The sequence below is a fragment of the Saccostrea cucullata genome, unplaced genomic scaffold, assembly GCF_032062105.1.
Source record: "Saccostrea cucullata isolate Sc308-1 unplaced genomic scaffold, CSIRO_AGI_Scuc_v1 ctg7046, whole genome shotgun sequence".
Taxonomy (NCBI): Eukaryota; Metazoa; Mollusca; class Bivalvia; order Ostreida; family Ostreidae; genus Saccostrea; species Saccostrea cuccullata.
In genome coordinates, this window is record NW_026928023.1 from 3008 (window position 1) to 30570 (window position 27563).

Sequence of the window (27563 nt, forward strand, 5' to 3'; positions counted from 1 at the left end):
AGATTTAATTGAAACCAGAATTTTTTTTTCTTTTTTCCATATTAACACATTGATTATTTTCATTTAAAAAGCATCTGTAATATAAACGATATATAATTTAAACATTGGTTAATCCGGAAATTTTCGCTCTGACAATTAGTGAACAGGTACAGTCGTGGATGTCCGGTACCAGCAGTGCCGAGTACAGTCGCGGATGTAGGCTGACAGACACTGATGCCTTTACTTCAGTATTATTTACGGCGGTACATAATTGATAATAATCTTCTATTTTGTGTTTATCAGTCATCTTGAAAATACATGTCAGATGCAACATGGCTTCTACTGTCGATTGCCGCGCGATGAAAATCAATGTACATGTATAAAAACATCCTTAAACTTCGAAAGAAAAACAAACGCACATTTAAAATTCCTTCGAAAACATCAAAGAAAAAATACTGACCAAGTAAAGACAAATATTACAACGATTTTATAGAAGAAAGGTTTCTAAACTTTTGGAAGATTTAGGTGTCAGCTACGCCAATTAACGGTTATGATATACTTGTGCATATGTATCATTAATTAAATTTTACTAGGAAACACAGGCATAGATCTATAAATATTCTTCAATATTTTTGAATTTTTTAAGGAATGTTGATACGTCGATTTTATTACGTGGAATGTTGCATTTACTTGCATGTATTTGGCATTTTGTATATTCACTAAAGAATATATCATAAATAAATCATTGAAAAAAAGTGATAATTAAATGTTTCTATGTCAATGAGGAGAAAATAATTAATTTTTTTTCCTGAGGCCCATGTAAGTGTTTTGAAGTTTTGCTCATAAGTTAGAGAAATAAAATATCCTTTTAAAGATCAACTCGGACCTGGTTCGTTACGAGATCAAATTCCTTAAAGCCTTATTCGTTACCATTGAATAACCTGCAAATATCCCTGAAATAAAAAAAAATAAATGTCACAAATAAAAAAAAATGTCGAAATAAAATTGTGAAGAATTTCGGAAAAAAATGCAGCGAGGTAGTTTTTTTTTCATGCTTAACAAAAACAACTTTATCAATTAATGATATTATCTATTTACCTATATAGTATTCTATCCTTTATAAATTGAATATCTGGACAAATCAATAAAAATGGTCATTTCTTATACGTTACATGTTATGTGACTATTTTTTTTTTTAGATTTTTTTTCACTTTTGATAAGAAGAGTGTAAAATTAAATTGTCGTTGGTATGACATATTTTTAAGAAGAAAAATGAATTGTATGCAGATGGACGAGTCACAATTAAAGACAGACTCTCTTCAAGGATCCTGAATCCGCCGATGGTTTGCTCTTATAATTCGGTAAAACGCCGGAAACGAAATGGAATTATCAATTTAAAGTGTCACTTGAAAACATTTCTTCAACCGAGTCATATTGTCCAACTCAAGAAAATCTGTATAGTTGTCATGACATTACAATAAAGATTGATTATATGCTGTTTAACGAGAATATTTAAGCTCACCCATATTTCATTGTACTCCGGTGCAGGGTCCTGAATTTAGATCTATTCTTGGCACTTATCAGAGTAGTATAGTAGTGAGTGTTCTTTATCGTTACAAAGCCTACCATGTCACGGGGCCTCGCTTTTGAGTTCTCCTTTGAAAGATCAGTGACCTTCACATCTAACACCAGATGCTTGGCGAAAGAACAATCAATACTTATATTCATGTCCTAGATTTAGTGCGTTGCGGCAAACGAGAGTCGAGCCAGGACTTTCTCTGTTTCTCATTATCTTATGTACACCCTAACAAAAGGTGTCCTTGACCGATTTCCACTTAAGGAGAAATCAAATGATTTACTTGTTTGACATAAAGTCGAAATATGATTGAATGCAGAAAACATAACTTCAGATACTTTTTTCTGAAGGGTTGCATCTTCTGTAAGTCTCATTTTTTGAAGGAATAGCATAAAATCACAGGAGTTCGCGTACCTATCAATTTAACCGAAATTTTCAGTAAATAAAAAAGGATACGTAATACCTATAATAATAATACAAGGAGTGCAACGCATTTTACGTCACCTTGGTACCCCTCGCTTAATATCAAGGCTGTCGCAAAATGAATCTTCAATCGAAAATTATAAAACACAAACCAATATTTTTGGAAGGGACCATTGTTTACGGCTCTTTATGCATAAGATTTCAAACTCATGTTTTACAGCAGCAGCGGTGACATTTCTCCTCAACTTCGCTCAAATATCCGTTGTCCGCTACACTATGACGTGACGTCACGGGTGCGTCCATTTACCCAAAAAGTAATAAAACTGCCTGAAATGCTAATCTAGATGATTGAGATCATATGCGCAAAAAAACCAGAGACAAGTTGGTAGACATTCAAGAAAATTTAAAACGGGGAGGTACAAGTACTTGTACTCGTATCTAAACGCAATATAGTTTCCTCTAGTTAATTGTGTATGATTGTTTATTTTTGTTCCTTTTGGGTAAATGGACCGTCCGTGACGTCACGTCATGGCGTCGCGGACAAGCGTTGCACTCCTTGTGTTATTATTATAGGTATTACGTATCTTTTTTTTATTTACTGAAAATTTCGGTTAAATTGATAGGTACGCGAACTCCTGTGCATAAAATATGGCGGAATATTTTGACGTTGGTAAGAGGGTTGGGCCAGAAAAACGCCATTCCGTTCCAAGACAACGTAGTATCTGCTTTTCATTAGACAATAATTATCGTTTAATTGTTAATCTAACATTTAGCTAAATCACTTAAAAACTTCTTTCGATTTAACTAGAGTCATACAGTCCCAGATACATGTACCGGTATCAGCAAAGGGGTTTGTAGACCCCTCGTATTTGACGGACCAGAATCTTCCTCAACAGTGTTTGTTCATGTAGATCAAATTTTTCTTTGTTTTCATATCTAACTTCATTGGAACTTGTGTTTCTTTTAAGACTTTGTAATGCATCGATGACATATATTCCCCGTGTTTTCTTTTTTTTCCTGCATTGCATTCGCTTGTTGATATATATATATATATATATATATATATATATATATATATATATATATATATATATATATATATATATATATATATATATATATATATATATATATATATATATATATATATATATATATATATATATATATATATATATATATATATATATATATATATATATATATATATATATATATATATATATATATGTTTTCGTGGCTGAGTAAATCACCATGACGATGAAGAAAATGTCTTTACAGGCGAAATTTTAAAACAATGTACACTAAAAAGATTGTGTCTGACGCTTATGTAGAAGCTCAAAGAGAGGAATTATGCCAAGCAAAGTGAAATCAAAATCTTATTTAAGTAATCGATTAGACAATTTATTAATATGATATAACAAAAGTTCGTCAAATAATGTGTTTCATTATCTTATTAGAGTAATGGGTGACGTCCCTGGGCCGTCTACAGCTCCTTACTTCAATCAAAGGAAGGCAACAGAGAATTTCTCCCGTCTGTGTCAGCTGATCATGACGATCTGTAGCGACTTGTTCAGGGACATTTTAAGTCGTTTCATCAAACCGGCTGACCTGAGGTCAGAGCTGGACAACAACAGAACGGAGCTGGAGGGAATCATGAACGCTCAACAGATAAAACAGATCTATCTGGCGTCCGGTTCAGTTACTTTGACTGCTAAAGAACTGGACATCTCTGTATTGTATATCATATTGAGGAACATTTGTAACATACCCGAACATAGAGCAGGATGGGGTAATCCTCCTCTCAATGGCGACAAAGGATTATCAGCCTGCATAGAAAAGATCAGGATCGAGAGAAATTTAATCTCCGCTCATTCTGTCATTGCTGCTGTTGATGACATAATGTTTCAAGAGCACTGGGACGAATTGAAAGACGCCATTATAGAAATTGAAAAGCAGTCTGTCGGTGGGGACATGTATGAGAGAGGCGTAAACGAGTTATTATCTTGTGATCTTAACCCAGGAAGATCCAAGCTGTATGTGGCGGAATTCAAGAAAATACAAGGTATTAATTAAGATTGTGTATTAATTTACAAATATCATTATCTTTCTAGTAAATGTAGTAAATCAAAGGTAAAAATAAACAAAAAAACATTTGTGTTTCTTCTGAACCTTAATAGCATTCAATTATCTTGACAGAAAATATGCAGATAAAACAAGGTATGTTTCAATTAAATTGACAAGTTATGAACAGATATCAATATAATGTGTTGTTAGAATAAATTGAAAGAAAACCTTATTATTCTGAACTGCACTTATCAGATAAGTGATCAAGAAAAGCTACATATTATTACAACATACAATGTACTTTTTTTAAAATGATAATAGCCTATTCTTTTAGAACATATTACCTAACTTGAAATTATTCAATTAATTGATACAGAGAGAATTGAATGCCTTGAAAGTAAAACAAGGACAGCAAAGCGTGAGTTTTGTATTTTTTTAATGTAAAATATTCGTATCAAATTTGATCGTGAAAATCATATTTTCTAAAAAGAAAAGAAAATACATTTCCAACATTATGTTTCATATTCTATATACCTGAATATTATTCTAACTTCGTTTATAATATATAACTGAAAAAAAAAAACTCATCTTCTGGACTTTTAAATCAAAATAAAGAAATATTACGCCTTTAAGATTACATTACACATTTTTGTCAAACAATATAATAATTGTGTATGATCCAATTTACTTTACAGGTAAAATAGCTGTCAAGAAAAGTAAGATATTTGAAATATTACATAAATTTGACCATGATAAAAAACATGGCAATGTTAAACCGTTTTGAATACTTCATAAGTACATTAATTTTAAAGTACCAAATCTCAATTTGTTGTCGGAAAATTATCCATGCATATATTTGCATTTATTATTGATTTTGTTTTTCAGAAGAGATCAAGAAGCTGAAGACAACTACATGCAGGGCAAACAGTGAGACATTTTCTTAATTATATGCAGACCGTTAATATTTTAAAGAAACAGAAAATTGTAATGTATCAGAATTTGTAAAGTGAGTTGAAAAAGGTTTGAATCATCGAATTAGATCATTTTATGATCAGAGTTAATGATCAGAGTCAATCAGAGTTCAAATTTTAGCCAACCAAATGATTAAAGTTATTAAACCAATAAGTATTAATTGAACAGATGCAAATATAGTTTAAATTCAGGATCAATCTAGCTCCGTCTACTTTTGGTGTAATTAGGGCTCCGCAAGGATTTGCAGGTGCCCTATAGTAATCACTCTGTCTGTCTGTCTGTTCGTCTGTCTGTCCGTCTGTCATTCTTCCGTCCACAAATTTCCTGTTTTTTCCTAATAATTTTTTTATGGTAGCCCAATTAAGTTCAAATTTGGTATGGCAGTTCAATAGGCAAAAAGACATATTTTGATGCTAAGTTTGTCTCTCTATGTCCTCTGGTTTGTAGCTAGGGTGGTGGGATAGATTCATTAACTATGCATAAGAATGAATGGGCAACTTTTTTAATGGTTGCCCAATCAAGTAGAAATTTGGTATGGTAGTTCAGTGGGCAGAAATACACACTTTGATGCTAAGTTTGGTTCTCTATGTCCCCTGGTTTGGAGCTGGGGTGGTGGGGTTAATTCCTTAACTTTGTATAAAGGAATGCTTTGGCAAAGAGAGATAACTGCTGAAGATGTTCCCATTCAGTAAACTGAATGCTGCCATGAGTCCACTCCCTCGGGATTAATTAGCTTTCCTCCTGAAGAAAATCCAGAGCATTATCTTTATTTGTCACATTGAGATGAATTACCACCTCTGTCTGCAAATGAAGTTTGTTTTGAAGTTAAGTCAATCTGGAATGCTATGGACACTCTGAAATGTGGATTTGAATATGAAATTTTATAATTTATTTTTTTTGTTTGTTTTATATTTATGATTTCATTGAATTCTAAAAACAAGAAATAGATTAAAGAAGAGTTTGTGATTTACTTTTTTTCACTTTATGTTATTTCAAGAATATTATCAATTTTTTCACTTTATGTTAATTCAAGAATATTATTAATTTAAAGGTAGTTGACGTATAAAAACCCCATTCTATCATTAATACTGAAAAAGTTCTTATTATAACTTTAGAAGAAAATGATGAGAGAGGTACAATTTATCCCTTGGGATTAATTATCTAGCCTGCTGCAGAAAATTTAGTAGGCTTTTCTTTATCTGTCACTTTAAAATTAATGAAAACATTTGTCTGCAACTGCTGTTTGATTGAAGTTAAGCTAAGCCTTCATGTAATATTTGCATCTTCATTGAAGGCTGGCATTTTATATCACACAAGCTTCATAATTGTTTAAATATATATTTAATGTTAAGTTGTTCTTTACTGCCTAATGTAATTACGAGGGTATTATTTTCAGGTTTTTGAATATTCAGGAATTATCTTGAAATTTTAAGAATATAGTTCCTGTTGCTTATTTTTCGTACATTTTTTAATCATTCTTTAAGCCGCGCCCTTTTAATTCTACCCCATGGCGGGGCCCTTGCTGACTGGTCAGTTTTCTAGTTCTTTGATAGAGTTAGGTGACATGTGTTAGGTTCATTGGCTGTGTCGGGAAACAACAGAACTGTTAGTTAGACCACTCAGCTCAGGGACCTAGTTTGGTAGTGTCTTTGTGACTATCTATGTTGTCTTGGTAAATTAAACTTGTGACTTATCAAAAGTAAAACGGTGTCCTTTAGATAGCTATGGTGTCTTCGGTGACTTTAGCTTGTGTCTTGGTGTCTTAATAAGTATCTGTGACTTTGTGACTTTAAGAGTGTGTTTTAGGTAGTTGCAGACTGTTTCGGAAAACACAGAACTGTTAGTAAAACCACTCAGTCTGCAGCTACAGGGATAAGGTAATAGGTTTGGTCATTTATTTGATAAAATATTGGAGATTCTTCTGATATAGTTCGTTTTTATTTAGTTTACTTATCATTATCTAGATAGGACCAAGCAAACATGTGTATATGTACTTTGTAAAACGTTACAAAACTCATATATATACAGATAATATCTATAGAAATTAAACATATGTATTTACTGTTGTTCACGAGTATATTAATATATGACCGTATAATATATCATCATCTATCGTAAACATTTCTTAAATATTTTATCTTTGAAGTAGCTGCAAACCTGTAGCGTTATGATTTTACACATAAGTAGTTGTGTGAACCAATGAGAAGGAAAATAGCCTTTTTGTAGAATTTATTTAACAGTTTTTAAATTATCAAAGAATACAAACAATGATCGTATAGTGATTAAAAGCAAAGAAAAATATCATTAAATGGCCAGTGATCTTATAGTGTCTCTCGATCCCTCCTAGAACGTTGCTCCGAAGAGCCCTGTTCCGTGATGTGCGGCCCAGAATTTCTCCACTTTCCAGAATTAGACAATCAACTACCTTTCAATTCCAAATTCTAGACACATTCTTTAACCAATCTGTATATTTTATTCACCTCACAACCCTTTACAGTCGGCTCTACAGGTGATAAATCGCTGGATTTGAATTGTCTGTCGGATTGCAGAAACTTCAAATCAAGCAAGGTTTTCGTCTGTGGAGTCGAATATAAGCCTAATATATAAAATCATAATGTTACTGTTCTGTAGCTATCTTTGAAGATAATATATTATTTCTGTTGTGTTTCAGACCAGTTGGCTCTAAAGAAAAGTAAGTTTGTTTACACATTCTCATACACTTTATTATATATGTTAAAAAGAATTCTAAAATTCAGATTTAATTTTATGTGAATATAATATAATTTTGTTACTATGATGACACGATGTATATCACTCTATGATTGTATGATAGAATAACATGATTTTGATTCCACATTTGGTAATCCAACTCATACTTGTAGTTTATTTCCTAAAGATGAAATTCTTCAAAATCACATTTTTAGTGTTTAATTCCTAACATTCCAGAAAAAAGTTCCATCTTTCTAACCTTTACTGGATTCCTAAACTTCCAAAAAATCCTTTAAACATTGGCGGCTCCAGCAAATGCTTTCCCAAGCTCCTATCATTACCACTTAAAAGTCTTAATTGCTTTAACCCCTTCTCTACCGCATCGGTCAATATGACCGATAGCGCGTTAAAACACGACATCGCGATAACAGAATCTCCGTATCTTTTCAATAATAGAATAAAGGTATATAATCTATATATCATCTTTTAGGAAATTTTCTCTACTTTCAGACCCTGTAAAAATTTCGTACCTTAAAAATCGGTAATGAATAGATTTTACGTTTTAAAGACATTCGTGACTTTTTAAAAATGACGCTATTTTCCAAAGCAAGGACGATTTTCCCGACGATAGATATGTTTTTTCTAGATTAAATCATTAAGAAAAAATTAATATGTTTAAAAGGGATATTTTCTCTGCATAAATTATTGCTTTTACTATTAGATATTTTATAAAAACAAGAATTTCCTTCCACGCATGTGATTTTTCTGGGTTTTATTCGTAATATTTAAATTAACCTCAGTTTTACCTTTATTTCTATATTGAAATATGGAAAACAAAATACAGCTGGTAAAAGTAGAAAAAAAAATTCCATTTCAACAAGCCTTTACTTGTCTCTTTATGTTCGGTATTTTCTGAATTACCATAGTTTGAGTTTTGAACCTCTGTGTATTTTTTTGTAGAAAATTTGAGTGTTATCTATATTTAACGTCAGGGTCGTTTTCGTTGCGCCTCGATCATTCGGAACAACGTGTTTAGTACTATTAAATTTAATTAAATATTTTTATTTAAATGAATGATTATAAAAAATAATTGTTTTAAAATAATAGTAATCATCTTTACACCTTTAGAGAAATGTAGTCTTTTTGTTATTTATGAAACGTGCTATTAGTTCATTGTTGATAAAAAGAAAAACGCTGATTCCCAAAAGTCTAACATTACGTCCAAAAAAAAAAAAAGATTTCATTGCTGTTTGCTTTAAAATATATTCCCAATATGATATACTATTAAACATGAAATTTACAATAAATAAAAAACAACAACTTTGAAACGCTATTCTGAGTATTCTCGCATTCACACGACTCATTACGGTATGAGTTGATATTAATCGAGACTAACACGTGTTTCCGCTAAAGCAGTAAACAACAACAACTTCAGTCTACATGGATTTACGATGTAAAACACGTCAATTCATCAGATGTGACTGGTCTTTTCTTTGGCATTAGATGGAGTAAGTATTGATTGAAAACTTTAAAAGTGTTTAACAGTACATTGATACAAATGAAAAGGCATAGACATCCAAGGACCTCTATGTACGTGCATAATATATATACTGTACATAGTTGTGTAGATTGGTCTCTAGCTAAACGCGTGCATGTGATCAATATCAATATGAAGCCGTTGGGTGATTTGACATCGTCGGTAACCCACATATGATACTTTTCAGTTCTTTCAACGATCACAAAAATTGTTTGTTTTTTTCGATGACAAAATTGTTTACAATACAATGTCACTGATTTCTCAATATGGAATACTGTGTTGACTGATCAATGAAATATTTTTGTTCGATGTACTCCGACCCACATTTTTCAAGATGGGTAGTTAATTTGTTAATTTTGGGGTGGTTTACACTGCTGAAATATTGATAAATGTCATAAAAATAAGAGATTTCTTAACAGTACACATTTGATAGCTACACAAGTGTATTGCTATGAAAACATGAAAAACAATCAGTCAAGAAGCATCCTATAGAAATTATAACTCTTTGCTTTAAAATGAAACAATTTTAGTAAATTTAAGAAGGAAAATAGAGGGCCTGAAGTGCTGAAAAAATTATTGGGTAGGGGCAATTTTCACAGGTCGTCATTCGTCAGTGTACATCAAACAAATCAATTTTTATATTGTTGGCCTGAGCATCTAAACCCTGTTTTGCGATGACGTTCGAACAAATTCGACTTATTCTTGGGTTGTTTTGAAGTAGGAAAGTTTTTATTACCATTTCAAAGAAAAATGAAACTTGACATAATTAACACAAACACATAATTTTTTTTAGCAAGTGTGTTGTGTGCTGGTACCAAATCCTCAGAACTTTCATCTGTGAAGTCCTTCTTGCTAATCCCACCACTGGCCATCATGCACAGAAAAGATCATGATGTGGAGGACATAGGTGCTTGGTTATCAGCTGTAAGTCAATTTATTGCAGTCAAAATTCCTTATTGCCACTGGATGGCTATTAGTCAACACTTTTAGGTACATGAGTCACTAGATTAGTTCAGTGGTTCTATAGTCATGAAGTAAGGAGTTAATCCTTGCATCGCAGGTTCGAATCTTACTATGAGACTTGGAGACCTGTCCTTCTGATAAAACACTATAAACATATCTTATCTTACATTATACTTATAAAAACCTATTAGGGTGCCTTGTTGCAGTAGGTGCTGGCATGAAAAAGATCCCTCACACCTCAATAGTCGTAAGTGCCGACCTACAAGTGGTGGCAACTCCATGTGAGAGAGAAATTCTTTAGCATATTCTGAAAAATCGTGGAGCAGATTGATCTAGAATAAAAAATTGACGGAATGAATTAGTAATCAGAAGGATTGAATTGCGTAATTTGAGATTGCGGATTATAAACCAAAGGAATGAATTGATAATTCTTGGAAACGGATTGTATAATTCAAGATCTCAAATTAATTTTTACTTATTTTGAAAATATTTTGAAGTGTCCCATCATTACTTTCATATCATCTAATTAAATTTAGATCTATCTGCTTCACAATTTTTCTTTATATAATACAGGTCTGCCTTTAGTCAGATTACCAAATATGCTATTTGTTTTGGTTCAGTAATTCAACCATGATGGTTTACTACAAGGTTGTTGAATATTTAGTCCTGATACATTGGCTTAATAATATAATTTAACTACTTGAATCGCATTTATAAATTTTCATTTCAAATGGAAAATAATATCAAAGTATTAATTGTATCATTCGTAATTTTATTTATAAATGTAAATTCACATATCTGTTTAAAAATATTTAAAACTTTTACAGTATAGAAGCTGATCCCTTGTGCAGACAAGTCAAAGAAGAATTTCCTCCAGTCTTTCAGAGAAGTGGCAGTTGATGAAAGAATGGAGGCACGAAGTAAAAGTGCTCTGGTCTTCAAAATTTTGTGGAAGATTTAATCAGTCTGATCTGGAATTCATTTTGCAATATTTCGGGATTTGTATATTTGAACATAAACGTAACATTTTTCAACCTATTGATAAAACAGTTTTGCATTAATTGCAATTGCAATGTATTATTATTTCCTTTCAAGATGGCATGTCAATTCTTTATTGTACCCCTTAAGCTCTGTTATACCAGTAAGATCTTGCAATGAAATCATTCAAGTTTATTTTTACTTCTTATATTAATTTTTGTTTGCAAATTTTGTTGTTCGCTGTTTTTTTAAGTCAACTATTAGATGATTTTTTCCATGACTGTAACATTTCAAAACTGATATATACTTACAATTTTAAGTAGAAATTGAATTCTGTACTGATTTGACCTTGAACCCCTAAGAACAAGAGTGTCAAGGTCAATACTGTATACAAAAATGTTCTTTCATTTTTTGGGGCCCATATCTTACAAACAGCATCACGGAAAATACAAAAAGTGTCTAGAATGTGTCCAGAATGAGAAATAACAAACATGTACATGTACATGTATATAGTTTTAAAAAATTGAAAATGCTGTTGCTTAGCAACCACTTAAAGGTCATTAAGCAAAAATTTGAACTAAAATGATGTATGGACATTGCAGTTCTGATCCCGTCTCGAGAGTATATTCAGAATTTTTCATTTCAGCATCTACTGTGTAAAATTTTAGCAAAAATATTGAGAAGCATTGAAAAAAAAAATGATGAAATTTTTGCACTTATTTGACCTTTGACCTCCTAAAAATAGTACTAATGAGGTCAAACTTTTGAAAAATTTATCTGCTGTTATGTCCCTTGTAATTTTATGGCATTATATCTAACTTTAATATGTGCTGGGATGCATGAATGTGTCTAGGATGAGTGAAAAACAAAAATTTCTGCCCGAAAATTGAAAAATTCTGCGTTGCTTAGCAACCGCATTTAAGGAAATGTATGCAGAATTTAAAAAAAAGTTTATGTGTTTCATGAAGTACAGTATAATGCCCATTTGTGGGTATATCCCAAATTTCCTATTTCAACATACATCATTGTAAAAATTTAGCTTGAAGATTAAAAAGTATCAAAAAATTCCATAAAATTTTGCACTTAATTGACCTTTGACCTCTATTTTTACTAATAAGGTCAGTCGTTGAGTATCTGAATTGTCATAAAATATCATCTCTAAGAAATTCCCTACAATATGGTATGCATTATACCTAGTATTCTCCATGAATAGAAAAGTTAGAAATAATATAATAATGTTATGTCAAAAGGTCTCTAAAATCACGTAAAATGTGCCGGTAGAGAAAGGGTTAAAGGAGAAAAATCGGACATAGTTTTATTTAGCATATTATACAAGTATTGTAATTCAAATGTAGATTCTCAAAAAAAAAAATTCAAAAGATTTTCTAGAATTTTTTTTTTTTAAATCGATATTTTTTTTTAAAATCAGTAACAGGGAGACATATGACATTTCTAAACTTTAAAACCATTCCTCACGAAAGATTAAATTGTTAGCTTTTTATATTATAGACAGCTGCTTCGTCAATTAAAATGGAATTTGAAATCATTAGTGTCTTGTGATTGGTCATCTACAAAATTTATAAAAAATCACTCTGATTTTGCACATAGGTTATCTGAAATTGATATACTAAAACGAATGATAAAATTTCTCATTCACAACATCATTTTTTCTTTGGATACGAGCTCTTCAAACAAACGGTTGGGAATGATATCAGCACATTTGGTATGCTTTCTAAGACGACCTGTTTTATACTGCTGCAAAGCAGAATTTATTTTTAAAAAAATTAAATGAGAAGACAAAACTGTCTGCGGCTTTCATCGCGACATTTGGTGTATGGACGACAAAAATTAAATTTCATGAATGTCTACTATATATATCCCAGTGCACTTGAAATTAAAAAAATACCATATCTTTTTCATATTTTGATGATTTACTGGCTGTAGACGATAAAGACAAACTAACACGTAAATGTCAAACTAGATGAACAGCTTTTCCATCGTTAACTATTCTAATTTATGTAGTATGAGAGTTACTAGTACTTCTAAGGGAATAGTGGGTGAGCCCCAGTGCCCCCTACAGGCACCTATTTGAACCCTGTTAGTATCCGGTACCACTCTGACTATCCCTTTTTTATGCGCTCGGATCGATAGATCCCGGGCGTATATTGTTTTTGTCCTGTCTGTTTGTCTGTTTGTCTGTTTTTCTGTTTATCTGTTTGTCTGTTTGTCTGTTTGTCTGTCTGTCTGTTGTCAACTTTAACCTTGGCCATAACTTTTGAACAATAAAAGATAGAGACTTCATATTTGGTATGCATACTCCACTAATAAAGTCCTTTCAAATGACATCAAAGTCAATGACCTTGTGACCTTGACTGTGACCTATATACTAAAAATAGCTTTTTCCACTGTTTGTCATAACTTTTTAACCATAGGATATAGGGACTTCATATTTGGTATGCATACTCCACTAATAGAGTCCTTTCAAATGACATCAAGGTCAATGATCTTGTGACCTTGACTGTAAACTATATGCTAAAAATAGCTTTTTACACTTTTTGCCATAACTTTTGAACCATAGGAGATAGGGACTTCATATTTGGTATGCATACTCCACCGATTAAGTTCTTTCAAATGACATCAAGGTCAATGACCTTGTGACCTTGACTATGTTACATGCTGAAAATAGCTTTTTCCACTGTTTGTCATAACTTTTGAACCATAGGAGATAGGGACTTCATATTTGGTATGCATACTCCACCGATAAAGTCCTTTCAAACGACAGTAAGGTCAATGATCTTGTGACCTTGACTGTGACCTATATGCTAAAAATAGCTTTTTACACTTTTTGCCATAACTTTTGAACCATAGGAGATAGGGACTTCATATTTAGTATGCATACTCCACTGATTAAGTTCTTTCAAATGACACCTTGACTGTGATCAATATGCTAAAAATAGATTTTTTGAACTTTGTTGCCGCCGGGCGCATAGTGTTTCACAAACACATCTTGTTCCTTATTAGAATAATTAGTGTGATCCAGACCCGATAACTTAATGACAATCAGCAATTCACACCTCCCTGCCATGGACGATTCCGCAATCAAACTCGCATTACAATACCAATCTTCAGTGACCGTGTTTTCTAACATCTTCACATATTTGCAATATTTATATTTTTTTTATACCGATCACTGTTTATTATATCCACATGTCTAATTATATGCCAATGATTGTAGTGAAAATTACCAGAGTAGAACAAACCAACACACTGCTTTATCAAAGGATGCATGGTAAGTACTGCAACTCTTCTAAAGATTGATTGATTGATTGTATATTGTTTAACGTCCCTCTCGAGACCCTTCTAAAGACATATGAATGGTTAATATAAAGTTCAGGGCATTGATACGTGTATCTTTCAAATTCAATATCAAATATTGTACTGTAAACCAACTTTTATTCGCGTGCGAGAGATTTTCGCGAGGTTCGCGAGAGCCTCGTCAGCGCAAATATTTCTCGCCGCGAACGGGTCTCGAAAGTCTCTTTTACTATTAAAAACCTTTCCAAAAACGACTTGATTGCTGAATTAATCGTCGCGAACTAGTTTACTCCCGGTTAATCGCGAAATAAAGTCGTCGCGAATAAAAGATGGTTTACAGTAATTTGGGTATTATATTTTACATTTAGAGTAAGTAATAATAAAAAAAAAATTATAAAATGAACTTGATTGGTCAGGTTATTAAATCCTTTGAAGCCCTGAAGGCTTCTTACTAGATCGTATCACGCACCAATCAAGTTCATTTCCAAGTAAACTATTTGACATTGTTATTATTGTTTTACAAACAGCGTGACAGTTTGCTTTATAGGGCGTGCTAAACTTTTGTATACCGATAATCATTTTACTCATCGATTGGATGTTTGATTTCAATGGAATCAAAAAAACTTTGCATATGAAACAGAGAACCCGACAATACCCTGACAATACTGACCAATCGTATTGAATCACATGTTTACTACCATACAGTAAACAATAATTACACGTGGACGGACAAAACAAGTTTTACAACCTATAATGATGATATTGATAGCTACATAGTACAACAGCATTCTATTCTATTCTTTGAATTTTCTTGTACGTATATAAAACCATGCAGTCAAATCATACCAAATAAAATACATGCTTTTTTAACGAGGCTCGGGGATGGCAGCCATTTTTAGACTATTTCAATCTCCTTTAAAAGGAGAGCTCCATTTAAAGATATTCAAAAAGATAAAATTTTAAAACTAAAATATATGAATTTTTTCTTTGCCAAATGATAGTTGACAGCTAAATATACCGTATATGAAAAAAATGAGTTAAATCTGGTGGTTAATTTGGGATTGAATTGTTGACCCGCCAGCCTCCTTAAGGACAGAGAACGGGCTTTGACTGACCACGTGTTGTTGGTGAGTACAAATGCCGCACTGGTGAACGATCATTCAATGTGATTGGCCAGTATTCTCAGGACATTGTTGTATTCTGAGTTTTATATGCAAATTAGTATTGATTCCATTGAAATAAAGCATCCAATCACTGAGTAAAATGAAAATCAGGTCAAACAATTTTAGCACGCCCCATCTAGTAAACTGTCACGCTGTTTGTAAAACAATAATATTTATTACCTGTACTTATATTTGAGACGAGCATTGATTAGAAATTTTACATGTATGGCCCACTGTATCACTATGTGGAACGCACATGTACGCAGTGTCTTAGAATTTAGTAAGTCACTAATTTCGAATGTTAATTCACTGATGTTCACAAATTATAGAATTTTGAATGAATTTAAATTGATTGGTACTGAAAATTTTGTTACCTTCTAATTATCAAAGCAGTTGTTCAGCAATGTATTCCAGCGAGAAACATCTGTTTTAATTTACATTAAAGGAACTTTGGGATACGCCGAGATTTTAGTAACTTTTTATATTTTGATATACATTGATTTTTAAAAACAATATCTAATGAGCAGCTTTTGATAAAAATATCAATGTTTATAAATATTTTTCTACGTTACTGCTTTTAAGAAGTTCTGTAGTCAGAGTACTTTCGCGCTGTGTTATTTACCCACGGTATGATTTCTGACCCTTGATTAGTTCAATAGAATTAAAGATAAAGGCTTTGAATTACAAACATCAAAGGAACATATTTGCAATTGTGTATTGTCTTTAGTCGCTCCATAGCGTCTCTTTTCCATATACTACTGCATCTTATTAATGTTCGCAAGAGTGCAGAGGTCACATAAATAAATTTCATATAAAGTATTTTTCAACTCCAGTTTCCTCCTGATTTATATTGAATTTTCGCTCAAAATCTTTCATTGTCTGAGATCTATGCTTGGAGACACGAAACGTATGTTCATTAGTACTTTCTGGTAGTGGTGATTGGGTGATTTGTTTAGTTGGTTGAAATAGTAAACAACAAAGGTTTGATGTTATTGCAAGTTGTCCATCACCACATAAAGTATTGTCATTTACAAACAATCCATGAAATAAACTACTCCTATGAATATTCTGATTTAAAATGAGATATTATTAGTCTAGATTTTGATAAGCCGCTTTTAAATGAATGTATAAACATGTATTGGTAATATGCCTACACTGCTTGAAAAAACACCTTTACAAAACTTTACTTGTGAAGTAAATTTCATTAAAGGTGCTCCCAAAAGCAAGGTCATCTTTGTATTAACTTTACAAAAAGTAAAGGTGAAAAGGTAACCTTTAATTACACGAAAAGATAATTAAATATAACCTTTCACCTTTTATGCCATATTAAAGTTCATTAAATATATTGTAGAAAATTCTTATTTAAATGCTGACTATTGTTTAATACACTTATTCTTTGGAAATTAAATATAACCTTTCACCTTTTATGCCATATTAAAGTTCATCAAATATACATATTGTAGAAAATTCTTATTTAAATGCTGACTATTGTTTAATACACTTATTCTTTGGATTTTCACAGTTAGTTTAAAGAATCTAATCTAGTCAGTACCCAGAATTTTAAGACAAATGTCATATATTGTTTTTATTATCTTGTATCCATTTCCAGTGGAAATTAGTATTAGAAATGGTCATCTACAGATTCAAACACTCGACTCAAACACTTGACAGACTACACCTCAAATGATGTAAGCCAGGTTAGCTTAGTTGGAGCAGCTGGCGTTTATTTTGATACATGTAACAAAACATAAATTTTTAATATACATTACATTGAATGTGAAACAATAAAGCACTGCAATGCATTTGCAAAATAATTTACATGTAATAAATTGTATCCCTATCACTGACATTAAAAACCGCCCAGGCAAAAACCATAGATGGTTAACTATGGAAAACCTGTGTCCGTCGCTATGTAAATAATGTCTCAAAGGAGAATGCCGGACGTGCATTCGGTGCAATAGTTAAAAATGCATGAACATCCTATAATATTTGCATGTATGAAAAAATCAAAATTAAAATACATTTCAACAGTTTTGTTATTTCCATTACCAGTATATTTATACAAATATGATATATATAAAGCAAAAAAAAATGTGTGTGTATTGAAGAGCTCTGGCTTAGAATGATATGAACATATTACTGAATACTCATTTCTCATTGGCTTTTCTTTGGCCACGCCCACATATACAACCAAAACCATTGATATACATTCCTCGCATACAAAGTATTCCCGCTATACTGGGAAACACAGGAAAAAAATATTATCTGCACCAGGATTGCCTACAACTCTATGAATTGGATGACATAGATCTTTAATATGTACATTGATATTAATGATAAAGTAATTAAAAATATAACAATGGGAAAAATTGGCATACTGATATTTTTCATTTTCCAATCAAAAATGATCTAAAATATTCTGTATTTTTGCTTCTCATAATATGATGAGTCAGATATACAGCACAAACAATATCCAGTTATAACCTTGAATATAAACATTATATTGAGCTATCTTTGACTTTTGTTTTCCTTTACACATTCAGATGCATGTGAGAAAAAATAAAAAAAAGAAATACAGATGACAAGTATAAATTTCACATTTCTGCTTATGAAATGGAGGTCTAATTTCACTTTAAAATATAATACTAATACATGTACAATATTTATTCTTTCTGGTGCATGTACATATATAAAATAAAATTTGCAGTTTAAATTGAATTAAAAATGTGAAAAAAATTACATAAAAGGCTATTTGATTTGCACTTATTATACACAGGCTAATAACATCTTCAACTTGTAATGCAAAATGATGCATTTTACATATTCACAAACACAAAATATGGTGAAAAATCTATTAGAATAGATGCGGGGATGCAGTTTGCAAAATGCATGAGATCATGTATGAGTCCAGCTTCACCCCATGAGCCTGTCTATGCTTGATTTAGTTTAGATTTGTTTTTATGTCTGTGGTAAATGTTAGTGTGTTTGCATATGTGTCCAGCTTCACACATTTTCATGTATGTGCTCACTTCACATGGAAAATATGTAATAGGTTGTGTTAGATGCTTGTGTGTTTGCATATGTGTCCAGCTTCACACATTTTCATGTATGTGCTCGACTTCACACGCCTTGGAAAATATGTAATAGGTTGTGTTAGATGCTTGTGTGTTTGCATATGTGTCCAGCTTCACACATCTTCATGTATGTGCTCGACTTCACATGCCTTGGAAAATATGTACCGGTAATAGGTTGTGGCAGATGCATGTGTATTTGTGTATGTGTCCAGCTTCACACATTTTCATGTATGTGCTCGACTTCACACACCTTGGAAAATATGTAATAGGTTATGGTAGATGCATGTTTGCATATGTATCCAGCTTCACATATTTTCATGTGTTTGTTCGATTTACACGTCATAAATGTAAAATATGTAACCAAAATGGTGTAAAACATTTACAAGTGTATGATGCACAAAGAGAAAAAAAGTTCTGTGTGTTTTGTTCTGCAAAAAAATAAATTATGTCCTGTTGAGAAACTGACAATCAAAATAAAGTAACATATTCATTTTACATAACTGTACTGAAAATCACACATCCAGTTTAAATTACTGTACTGAAAATTGAATTTGTGCAAAAACTCTGAATGAATAACATTTAAAACCAAGAATGCTTGCATGTTCATCTATAAATCTCCAAGATATTTACTAGTTAGTTTGTAGCGCCGCATCAGGCAGTCTTATAACACATTTCATAATGTCAGTTTGCATGAATAAATCAATTTATCCTTGTTCCTCATATCTTGCCGAAATTCTAGTCTACAGTTTATTTACACAGCACATCACAAAAAGAAACATTCAGGAAAAATAATTCACTAAAAATAAAATCCAAGTTAAATAATCACATGTACATATAAATCCAAGAAATATTAGGTTATATTCCAAGTAAGTAAGTAACTTTATCTATCTCTAACAGTTCTATCTACTAAGTCTTCTATATTTCCATCTTCCTATCTTATTCTAAAATTCTGTCGCACTATATATATACACCTGTACTCAAGATCCGCTCCTGACGATCAGGAGCACATTACATGTATAAGATCCTTAAGATCAGGAATCAATACACAGGTCATTACAATCAGCAGGGGGTTATATAAGAGGGGGCGATTAATATACAGATAAGATGATAATGTGTGAACAATTAAGTATTGAAGAGTTATATTACAGATAAGATATTCTAAATCACTACAAGTTTACAAATTTTTGATCATATCATTGATAACAGTACATTTTCTTGATCATGACATCTGTTTTGGATTCCCCTCTCTTACATCTTTTCTTGTTCATCAATTAGTTCAACAGTCATCTGGGTACTCAGGTGTTGTACAAGTCCTAATAATAATAATTTTCAAAATTATAAAGAAAAAAAAAATACAATTTTTAAATAGGTTTTCATTACTTCTATTGAAATTAAAGCACAAGCTTTTGAAGACATACTTAAGTAACAACACATGTATAACTAAACATAATGGAAATTTAGACAAAGCGACTCAATGTCAAACATATGATAGTGATACATCTGTAATATCTATGAAACTTACTGAGATACTTAAAATGTTTATGGTGTGCTTTCACTAAGCTTAGCAGTATATAAACATCTCTTGATTAAATGTTGAAGACCAATCCTCACCTGACTTGCACATTCATATGGATTGGTTCTATGTTGATAATCTCTTTCAACAATCGTCATCACAACATCTGAAGGTCATCAATCTTCAAAATTAAATCTGATGCTCACCTCTCAAGTGTATATAGACTCCCTGTACAAATGCATGGAAAATAAGATTTTGAATAAAAAATGAATTATCTCCATATCACCATACCTGGCCTCTTTTTTTTGTTAAAAAATGAGAGCGAAGCTTTATATTGAATGAAAAATGCATTGTTCCTCTACTTAAAAAAAATCAAAAGGCATTACCTAAAATGGAAATAAGGTACAACTGTGACTGGTGTCTCAGGCACAACCAATATACACAAGACCTTTCCATCCTTAGCAGCATGCATTAGCTCCACATTCCTTGCATCTGCAAAAATATACAATGAAAATTTGTTAAAAAATGAGAGTGAAGCTTTATATTGAATGAAAAATGCATTGTTCCTCTACTTAAAAAAAATCAAAAGGCATTACCTAAAATGGAAATAAGGTACAACTGTGACTGGTGTCTCAGGCACAACCAATATACACAAGACTTTTCCATCCTTAGCAGCATGCATTAGCTCCACATTCCTTGCTTCTGCAAAAATATACAATGAAAATTTGTTAAAAAATGAGAGCGAAGCTTTATATTGAATGAAAAATGCATTGTTCCTCTACTTAAAAAAAATCAAAAGGCATTACCTAAAATGGAAATAAGGTACAACTGTGACTGGTGTCTCAGGAACAACCAATAAACACAAGAACTTTCCATCCTTAGCAGCATGCATTAGCTCCACATTCCTTGCTTCTGCAAAAAAATATATACAATGAATATTTTTTTAGAAATGAGAGCCAAGAGTGTAACATGTACTTCGGGGAACAGAGGAAGGAATTTTGAAGTCAGATTAGTTATATTTCTGCCAGTGTTGGCACGGGCATAGTATCCGGGGGGGGGGGGGTTTGCCCCCCCCCCACTTTTTTTTTCCAAACCAACATACACTTTTAGAAATGTACCAAAAATGTAGTATAAGAATTGGAACTAAATGTAGTTATCACTGAGAGAAAGTTACCCCCCCCCCCCCCCCCCCCACCACCACCACCCCCCCCCCCTTTATTCCCTGCCCCCCCCCCCCACTTTCAGGTAAAAAAAAAAAAAAAACGATGCTACGCCACTGGTTGGGACGGATAATTTTCCATAATTAAATGAAACAAATTATGCGCAACAAATAAGACACATGTATTACCTTGCAGTCACCGGCCCACATAATGTATACAACTGACAACATCCCAAATCCCTTTCTTTGTTGTTTACTTGGCGGAATTTTCTTTGCCTTCTAGACTGGTTCTCAGCTCTGGTTCCCATACATTGCCGTGAATAAGTCCTACGTTTATTGGTTTTGTTTACAAGCTTCAACATCAATAAAATCTCCAGCACATTTACAGCTTGTATTGTAAACTAAACTGAAAACATATTTTACACAAAATTTTTAGCTCAGTATTATGTTATCCTCTTCATTCAAGTAATATGTAAACTCTTCTCGAATGTAAAACGAACGATCTACTCTGAACAGTAACCCAAATATGGCACTGTGTATTCGGTTGAATAGCCAATCATTTCAAATCAAGTTGAGCGGGTCTGCATCGTTATTTTGACGAAGTTTGAAACCAGTGGTAATTTTTTGACACTTCATCTAGATTTAAGAAGATTCTTGCCTGAACAACTGTTCGAACTCCCGAGTTGACATGCTCTAAAGGTTTGTTTACGATTTCCAGCCGTTTTTACTTTCACTTTCAGATCAGTACATTGTGCATGTTGTGAAAGAATTAAACTAAACAAAGTCACGGAAAACGACGCTTTGTATGTTATTTTCTGCTAGGATATTAGATAAGTACTTTTGATAATTCTGGGATTAAATGTTTATGTGCGCCACTTTATTCTGTTAAGGTGTATGAATCATAGGGGCTTGTCTGCCGGATTGATAAATGTAAAATATTTTTAAAAATTTGTATCTACATTAACCATGTTAACTACACTCTAAAAGTTGCTTTAAATTAATAAAGATTTTGATCAGGCAAGAAAAATAATGTTGTAAGAAAAGTGCTACACTTATCAGGGACCTATATATACTAATCTATATACATGTACATAAATTCTCAACTTTGAGAGTTTATTTATTTTTATTTATATCATTTTGTATTTTAAACTGTGTCCATTTTCTTAAAACACAGGTATAGTGAATTCAGTATGCAGATTATTGAAGGGAAAACATCAAGACGGGGCAAGGAAGACAACAAAACATGATTACCCAGATTGAGGATCTCAGTGTTCTTTGGTACAAACACATTTTAATAATAAATTTCATGAAATCTGTTACTTGAACAAACATTTACATTATTTAGTGCTTGAATTGCTCGGGAGTCAATATCGTCATATATTTGTAAAAAAAAAATGTTCAATTTCCTTTGTATAGTCTCAAGCTACTCAGCCTACCATGAGAAAATTAAAAGATCTGTCATGAAGAAGAGGCTGGTTCTCAACTTTCATATTATAAATGGCAAGTATTGTTTAGAACTAAATTTAGATTATTCTTGATAAAAAATAACATAAGGGTTTTTGTCAATTCATAGCTATTATTTGTGATTGCACTGTGTATTAATTTTCAAAATCAATTCATTCTCTGGTGACCAAGTGCAGCAGTTTGCTTCAAACTCATAATTTTTTTTTAAAAATATTGACTATATTTGTCCATATGTACAAAATGTTAATCACGGTATGAATTCTATTTCAGCATGATTGTCATTTTCAATTTGAAGGACTCTCACCTAAAGTCCTTTTACTGTTCCATATCAGGAAAAAGGTCATGAGCTGAAACATGCAATTGGGGAAAAAGGTACATATATCCTAAACCATAACTTCAGTATCATTCTTTATACATGTACAGCTAAATTAAATACCGTATAAGTGGAAATTTTAGCGAGAGGCAAATTTTACGATTTGTCCTTTAAAACTGGTAATTTATTTTAGCGAGATGCTATTTTAGGGACTTTAAAATGCACATTTAAGAAACTAATACAAATAAAACGCAATTAATTTTTAGCAATATTTAATTTTAGCTATCTCAACACCCTTGCTTATAATGCCAAAATTAAATCCTCGCTAAAAATTCTACTTATACGGTATGTAGCACAATATTGTTCTCTTTGTAAACTGACAACTGAGTAGTCAGGAAACCTATGATTTCTCAATATTTCAGGGATTTATTCTTTGTTTTTGTGTAGTACCCTTAAAAAATACATATTTCTCAAATTTTAATTTATAGGCTTTTTGTGATAAGGGATACATGACCTAACCCATTGATTCTTCATATAATATGTCAATAACAAGAGTTCCACTCATCTTATTAAATTAATAAATTTACATTTTTTGCTTTTTGAGGTTAAAGGTCATGTATGAACTGTTTATTTATTAGTAAGGTTGTGCTTTTTTTTTAGTTTTATTTATCATGGTATTGTGAATTCTGATAACACAAAGCCGTTGAAAATATTCATACTTATGCATGGCACTGAAAAAAATACTTTTTTTTTCTTTTAGGAAAAGCATTAGGAAAATGCCTGCATGGGGAGAAAAGTTTTGAACTCTGAAAAGGGAGGTGTGACAAAAACATTTTGACAGTTGTTGATTTCCACTAAAACCAATATCAATAAGAAAGAGGACATAAAATAGTTTTATGTTGATTCACAACTTTAAATTCAAGAATGAACAGTTGGTTTTATTATAAAACATGTCACATACAAAAAAAAAAACATATTTGTGAAATGTACTATGTCTTTGATATGTATGTAATTTGCAGGATAGGATGTGGGCAACATATACTGCCAAGAATCTTGATGATTTTGTTTTTATGTTTGTAAAAAATAATGTTTTGTATTGTAATAAACAAAGTTAAAGTCAGCTTTTTCTTAATATGTATATTAATTATGATGTTTACATTTCCGCAACTTATCAATTTGGAAGGAAAACTTATTCATAATTTGAATAAGGCTTCATTCACTGGAATGGAAAACGGAAATTATTAACTTTTGTGGTTATTAAATATGGTATTTAATTAAATTTAAGGTTTGTAATTATCAGATTGTGGTTATTAAAGATGGTATTTAATTAAATTTAAGGTCTGTAATTATCAGATTTAATATATCCTAAATACTGTCTTTAGTGGTTGTAAATATTAACTTTACTTTTTTGTAAAGTCAAGACAATGTGGGACATTACATCATATTTAAGTGCATGTAAAGTTAATGTAAAGGTTACCTTTTCCAACTTTGACTTTTTTCAGAAAAGCCAATTAAAGGCATTGTAAATAATAAATTTACATTATCTTTACTTGTTTTGTAAAGCCAAATTTTCACGCAGTGCTAGAATAAGGAATTTTGTCATTGAATATAAAAATGAACTTATGAGAGTTTGTTTTTAAGCCAAACAGTTGGACAGAAGTTCTTTTCCATTATCTTGGTATGTTCAACTCTTTCGCGACGCTATATGAGCGCTTTTTAATTTTTAACGGTTCTTATGTTCTATTGACATGTTGAAACGTCCAAGTACTTAAATGCATTCAAGCATCTCTTGGAATATTCGCTCCACGCCTTTAAATATTCTTTAAAAGCATTTACACGTCGTTTATATCATATTGAATCAGGTCTTTATATGGCGACTAATTTCGTTGCTATTGAGTCTAAGGTTTGGAATGGCATCTACATTTTCTCTATATGAGCGCCAATTTTAAATTCTAAACAATTTTAAATTGACAGGGCTTTTGTCAATTTACAGAACTTTTATTATTTTCATCATTTTTTCTTATGGAAAAAAAAGGTTTTATGTTGGCATTGGACTTTTATTTAGTTTTGTTTGACAACTGCGAGGATTTTCCCAAAAAGTCGTAGACAATGTTTATAATTTTCTAAACATGCGACCAATACTAACAAAAATTTGCATAGACATGATATATTAAATGTTCTTTACAATTGTAAATTTTTAAATATATGTCTTTCATATTAATAATATTAGGACGATTTATTTGAAGGCCAATCAGGCCTGTAGGCACACCAACAAAATTCAGAATAATTTACGCATTTAATTATTACATTTGCTTTTATTTCTAAAGTAATATGTAATACAAAGCACTCAAATTTAAATCGCTGAAACCAGAATCAAATCTTAATAATATGTCAAAATTTTATTCGATAGCATTAGAAACAGACGTCGCCAAACCGGCGCATGGAAATGTAATAAATTCTGTTGGATATGGCTTATATACATCAGAGACGGAAAAAAAGAGTACAAAAGTGACATTAGACACCAGATTTTAATAAAGAAGTTATTTTTTAAATGGTATGATATTCAATGAGAGTTTTTCCTCTATACTGAAAATATTTACGGCATGCAAGAAGTAGAATACTGTTTTATAAACGCAGACAATTGAGAACAATCTGGTCTGCAAACGACGTCAAACAATGCTTTTTCGCTGCCTAAGGCGATGTTTCGACTAAGTTTTGACAGAATTTTGAATCTGCTTAAAAAACAAACAAATGAAAAACAAATTAGTCCTTAGTCAATATAATGATCTATCGCTTTAAAAATATATTGAATAAGACGCGAGTGAAGCAGACAGAGATCATGACGTTATAAGAGACGCAATTTACGCATGCTTTCGTGCGCCGTTGTACACTTATATTCTTTCTTTATTTTTTACATTATTGTTCTCATTAGATGTGATATCATCATGAAGCTTAAAATGCATAATCATAAAATGTTACTTTTTGCTTTGACAAGGAAAAAAATTCAATTAAGCGAAGAGAGACTAAACAGTTTTCCCTGTCTACGACTTTTTAGGACAACCCTCGTACATTGATGTTTAAGACACACACGTGTCTATAGAATTTCGTACCTTGTCAGTGCGTGTGTAAAAAAAAAAGTTCACGTACAAAAAAAAATACAAAAAGCTGCCTTAGATAATTGTTGGCTTCAAAATATCGAAAAATGTGAAATGCAGTAAATTGCAAGGGATACATGAAGGTGTTCATTTTTTTTTTGTCAATAACATTCTCAATCATTAGAAACGTTCTCTATCAAGATTCTATCCTCAAGATTCTATGTTCCACTATACAGTCATGTATGTCGCCTTTATCATGTTTATCTTTTAAACAGTTCTTGAATATCTTTTATGTCTGTATACAGGTATCCATGTTTTAAAGCAATTTTTTATTCATATGTAATATTTCCTTTAGATAACAAGAGGTACATTGATGATCAGCTACCTTTAAAATTTCAAGGTAAGTGATTTTAAAAGTAATTCTGTAATATAAAAAAAACAATCAAAAATCAGACAAGCAGAACAAAGGGTAAACATTTTCAGACGATCAAATCAGATGCCTTCTTATATACTTTAGTAAATACATGAAAGACAAACTCTCGGAAAATGAATTTTATGAAGTTTTTATCCATATATCAGGAAGACCAACGATAATTTATGATCGAATGAAATGATCTTAAAAACATGATTAATTCAGGTCAAATATAACTGCAATGAACATTAGTGTAAACGATTTATTTTTATAAAGAATTTTTTAGCATACGTTAAAGCCCATGAAATTTGGAAAATATATGAACTGTTTATGAATATTAACGTTGCAGAGATTTATGTTCTTAAGAATGAAAGTATAACACTCGTATCTTAAATAACCCACAGTAATATTACCTAATTTTCTGAGTTCCTCTGAGCGATTCTAATCATTTGTTTTGTTCGATTGGACCTTTAGCATGCGTGCTTTTCTCTGAACGTGTCATTTGTGCTATCTAAATATTAATATTTATATTCTGGTATTTTTTTTTACAGAGCATGAACAGATACTTCTTTCAGCCATAAAAGGTACAAAACAGAATAATGTCATTTACATTACAATTTAAAATATTTTCAATCACAAAAGAATTCATTTTGATTTGAAATTATTGTCTTTGTACTTTAAATTGGAGAATTGTCATAATTGTGTATCGAATATTTTCATTTAGGAATTATCACAGAGGAGTCAAAAAATTTACGAGGTAATTAAATGAAATAGACGTTTTAATAACGTATGAATATGAACATATGTACAACATATTTATATTATTAAAAAATAATCAAAGTATGAAAGTT

The 27563-nt window shown here is 31.6% G+C and overlaps 1 protein-coding gene and 3 long non-coding RNA genes across 6 annotated transcripts; 3 read left to right on the top strand and 1 right to left on the bottom strand.

Moving 5' to 3' along the window:
* The first annotated feature begins 3429 nt into the window (after positions 1 to 3429).
* LOC134276217 (uncharacterized) lies at positions 3430 to 5153 on the top strand. Of its 2 annotated transcripts, XM_062758493.1 has the most exons (5): positions 3430 to 4043; positions 4178 to 4198; positions 4422 to 4463; positions 4741 to 4761; positions 4931 to 5153. In XM_062758493.1, exons 1-5 carry the CDS (start codon positions 3443 to 3445, stop codon positions 4987 to 4989), a joined length of 744 nt encoding a protein of 247 aa, XP_062614477.1. In that variant the 5' UTR covers positions 3430 to 3442; the 3' UTR covers positions 4990 to 5153. The 2 variants fall into 2 exon arrangements, with proteins under 2 accessions (XP_062614477.1, XP_062614476.1); XM_062758492.1 differs by having other exon boundaries at positions 4741 to 5153.
* Positions 5154 to 14439: 9286 nt separating this feature from the next.
* Positions 14440 to 27288, top strand: LOC134276218 (uncharacterized). The gene is made up of 3 exons (XR_009993996.1): positions 14440 to 14493; positions 26656 to 26700; positions 27264 to 27288. It is a non-coding gene; the product is annotated as an uncharacterized LOC134276218 (long non-coding RNA).
* LOC134276219 (uncharacterized) lies at positions 19022 to 21890 on the bottom strand. 2 transcript variants are annotated; one of them, XR_009993998.1, is made up of 6 exons: positions 21618 to 21890; positions 21076 to 21181; positions 20866 to 20971; positions 20656 to 20761; positions 20368 to 20435; positions 19022 to 20069 (listed from the first exon to the last, which is right to left on the bottom strand). It is a non-coding gene; the product is annotated as an uncharacterized LOC134276219 (long non-coding RNA). The 2 variants fall into 2 exon arrangements; XR_009993997.1 differs by having other exon boundaries at positions 20368 to 20497.
* On the top strand, positions 21989 to 23152 carry LOC134276220 (uncharacterized). Its single transcript, XR_009993999.1, has 3 exons — positions 21989 to 22127; positions 22603 to 22706; positions 22845 to 23152. It is a non-coding gene; the product is annotated as an uncharacterized LOC134276220 (long non-coding RNA).
* Positions 27289 to 27563: the final 275 nt, after the last annotated feature.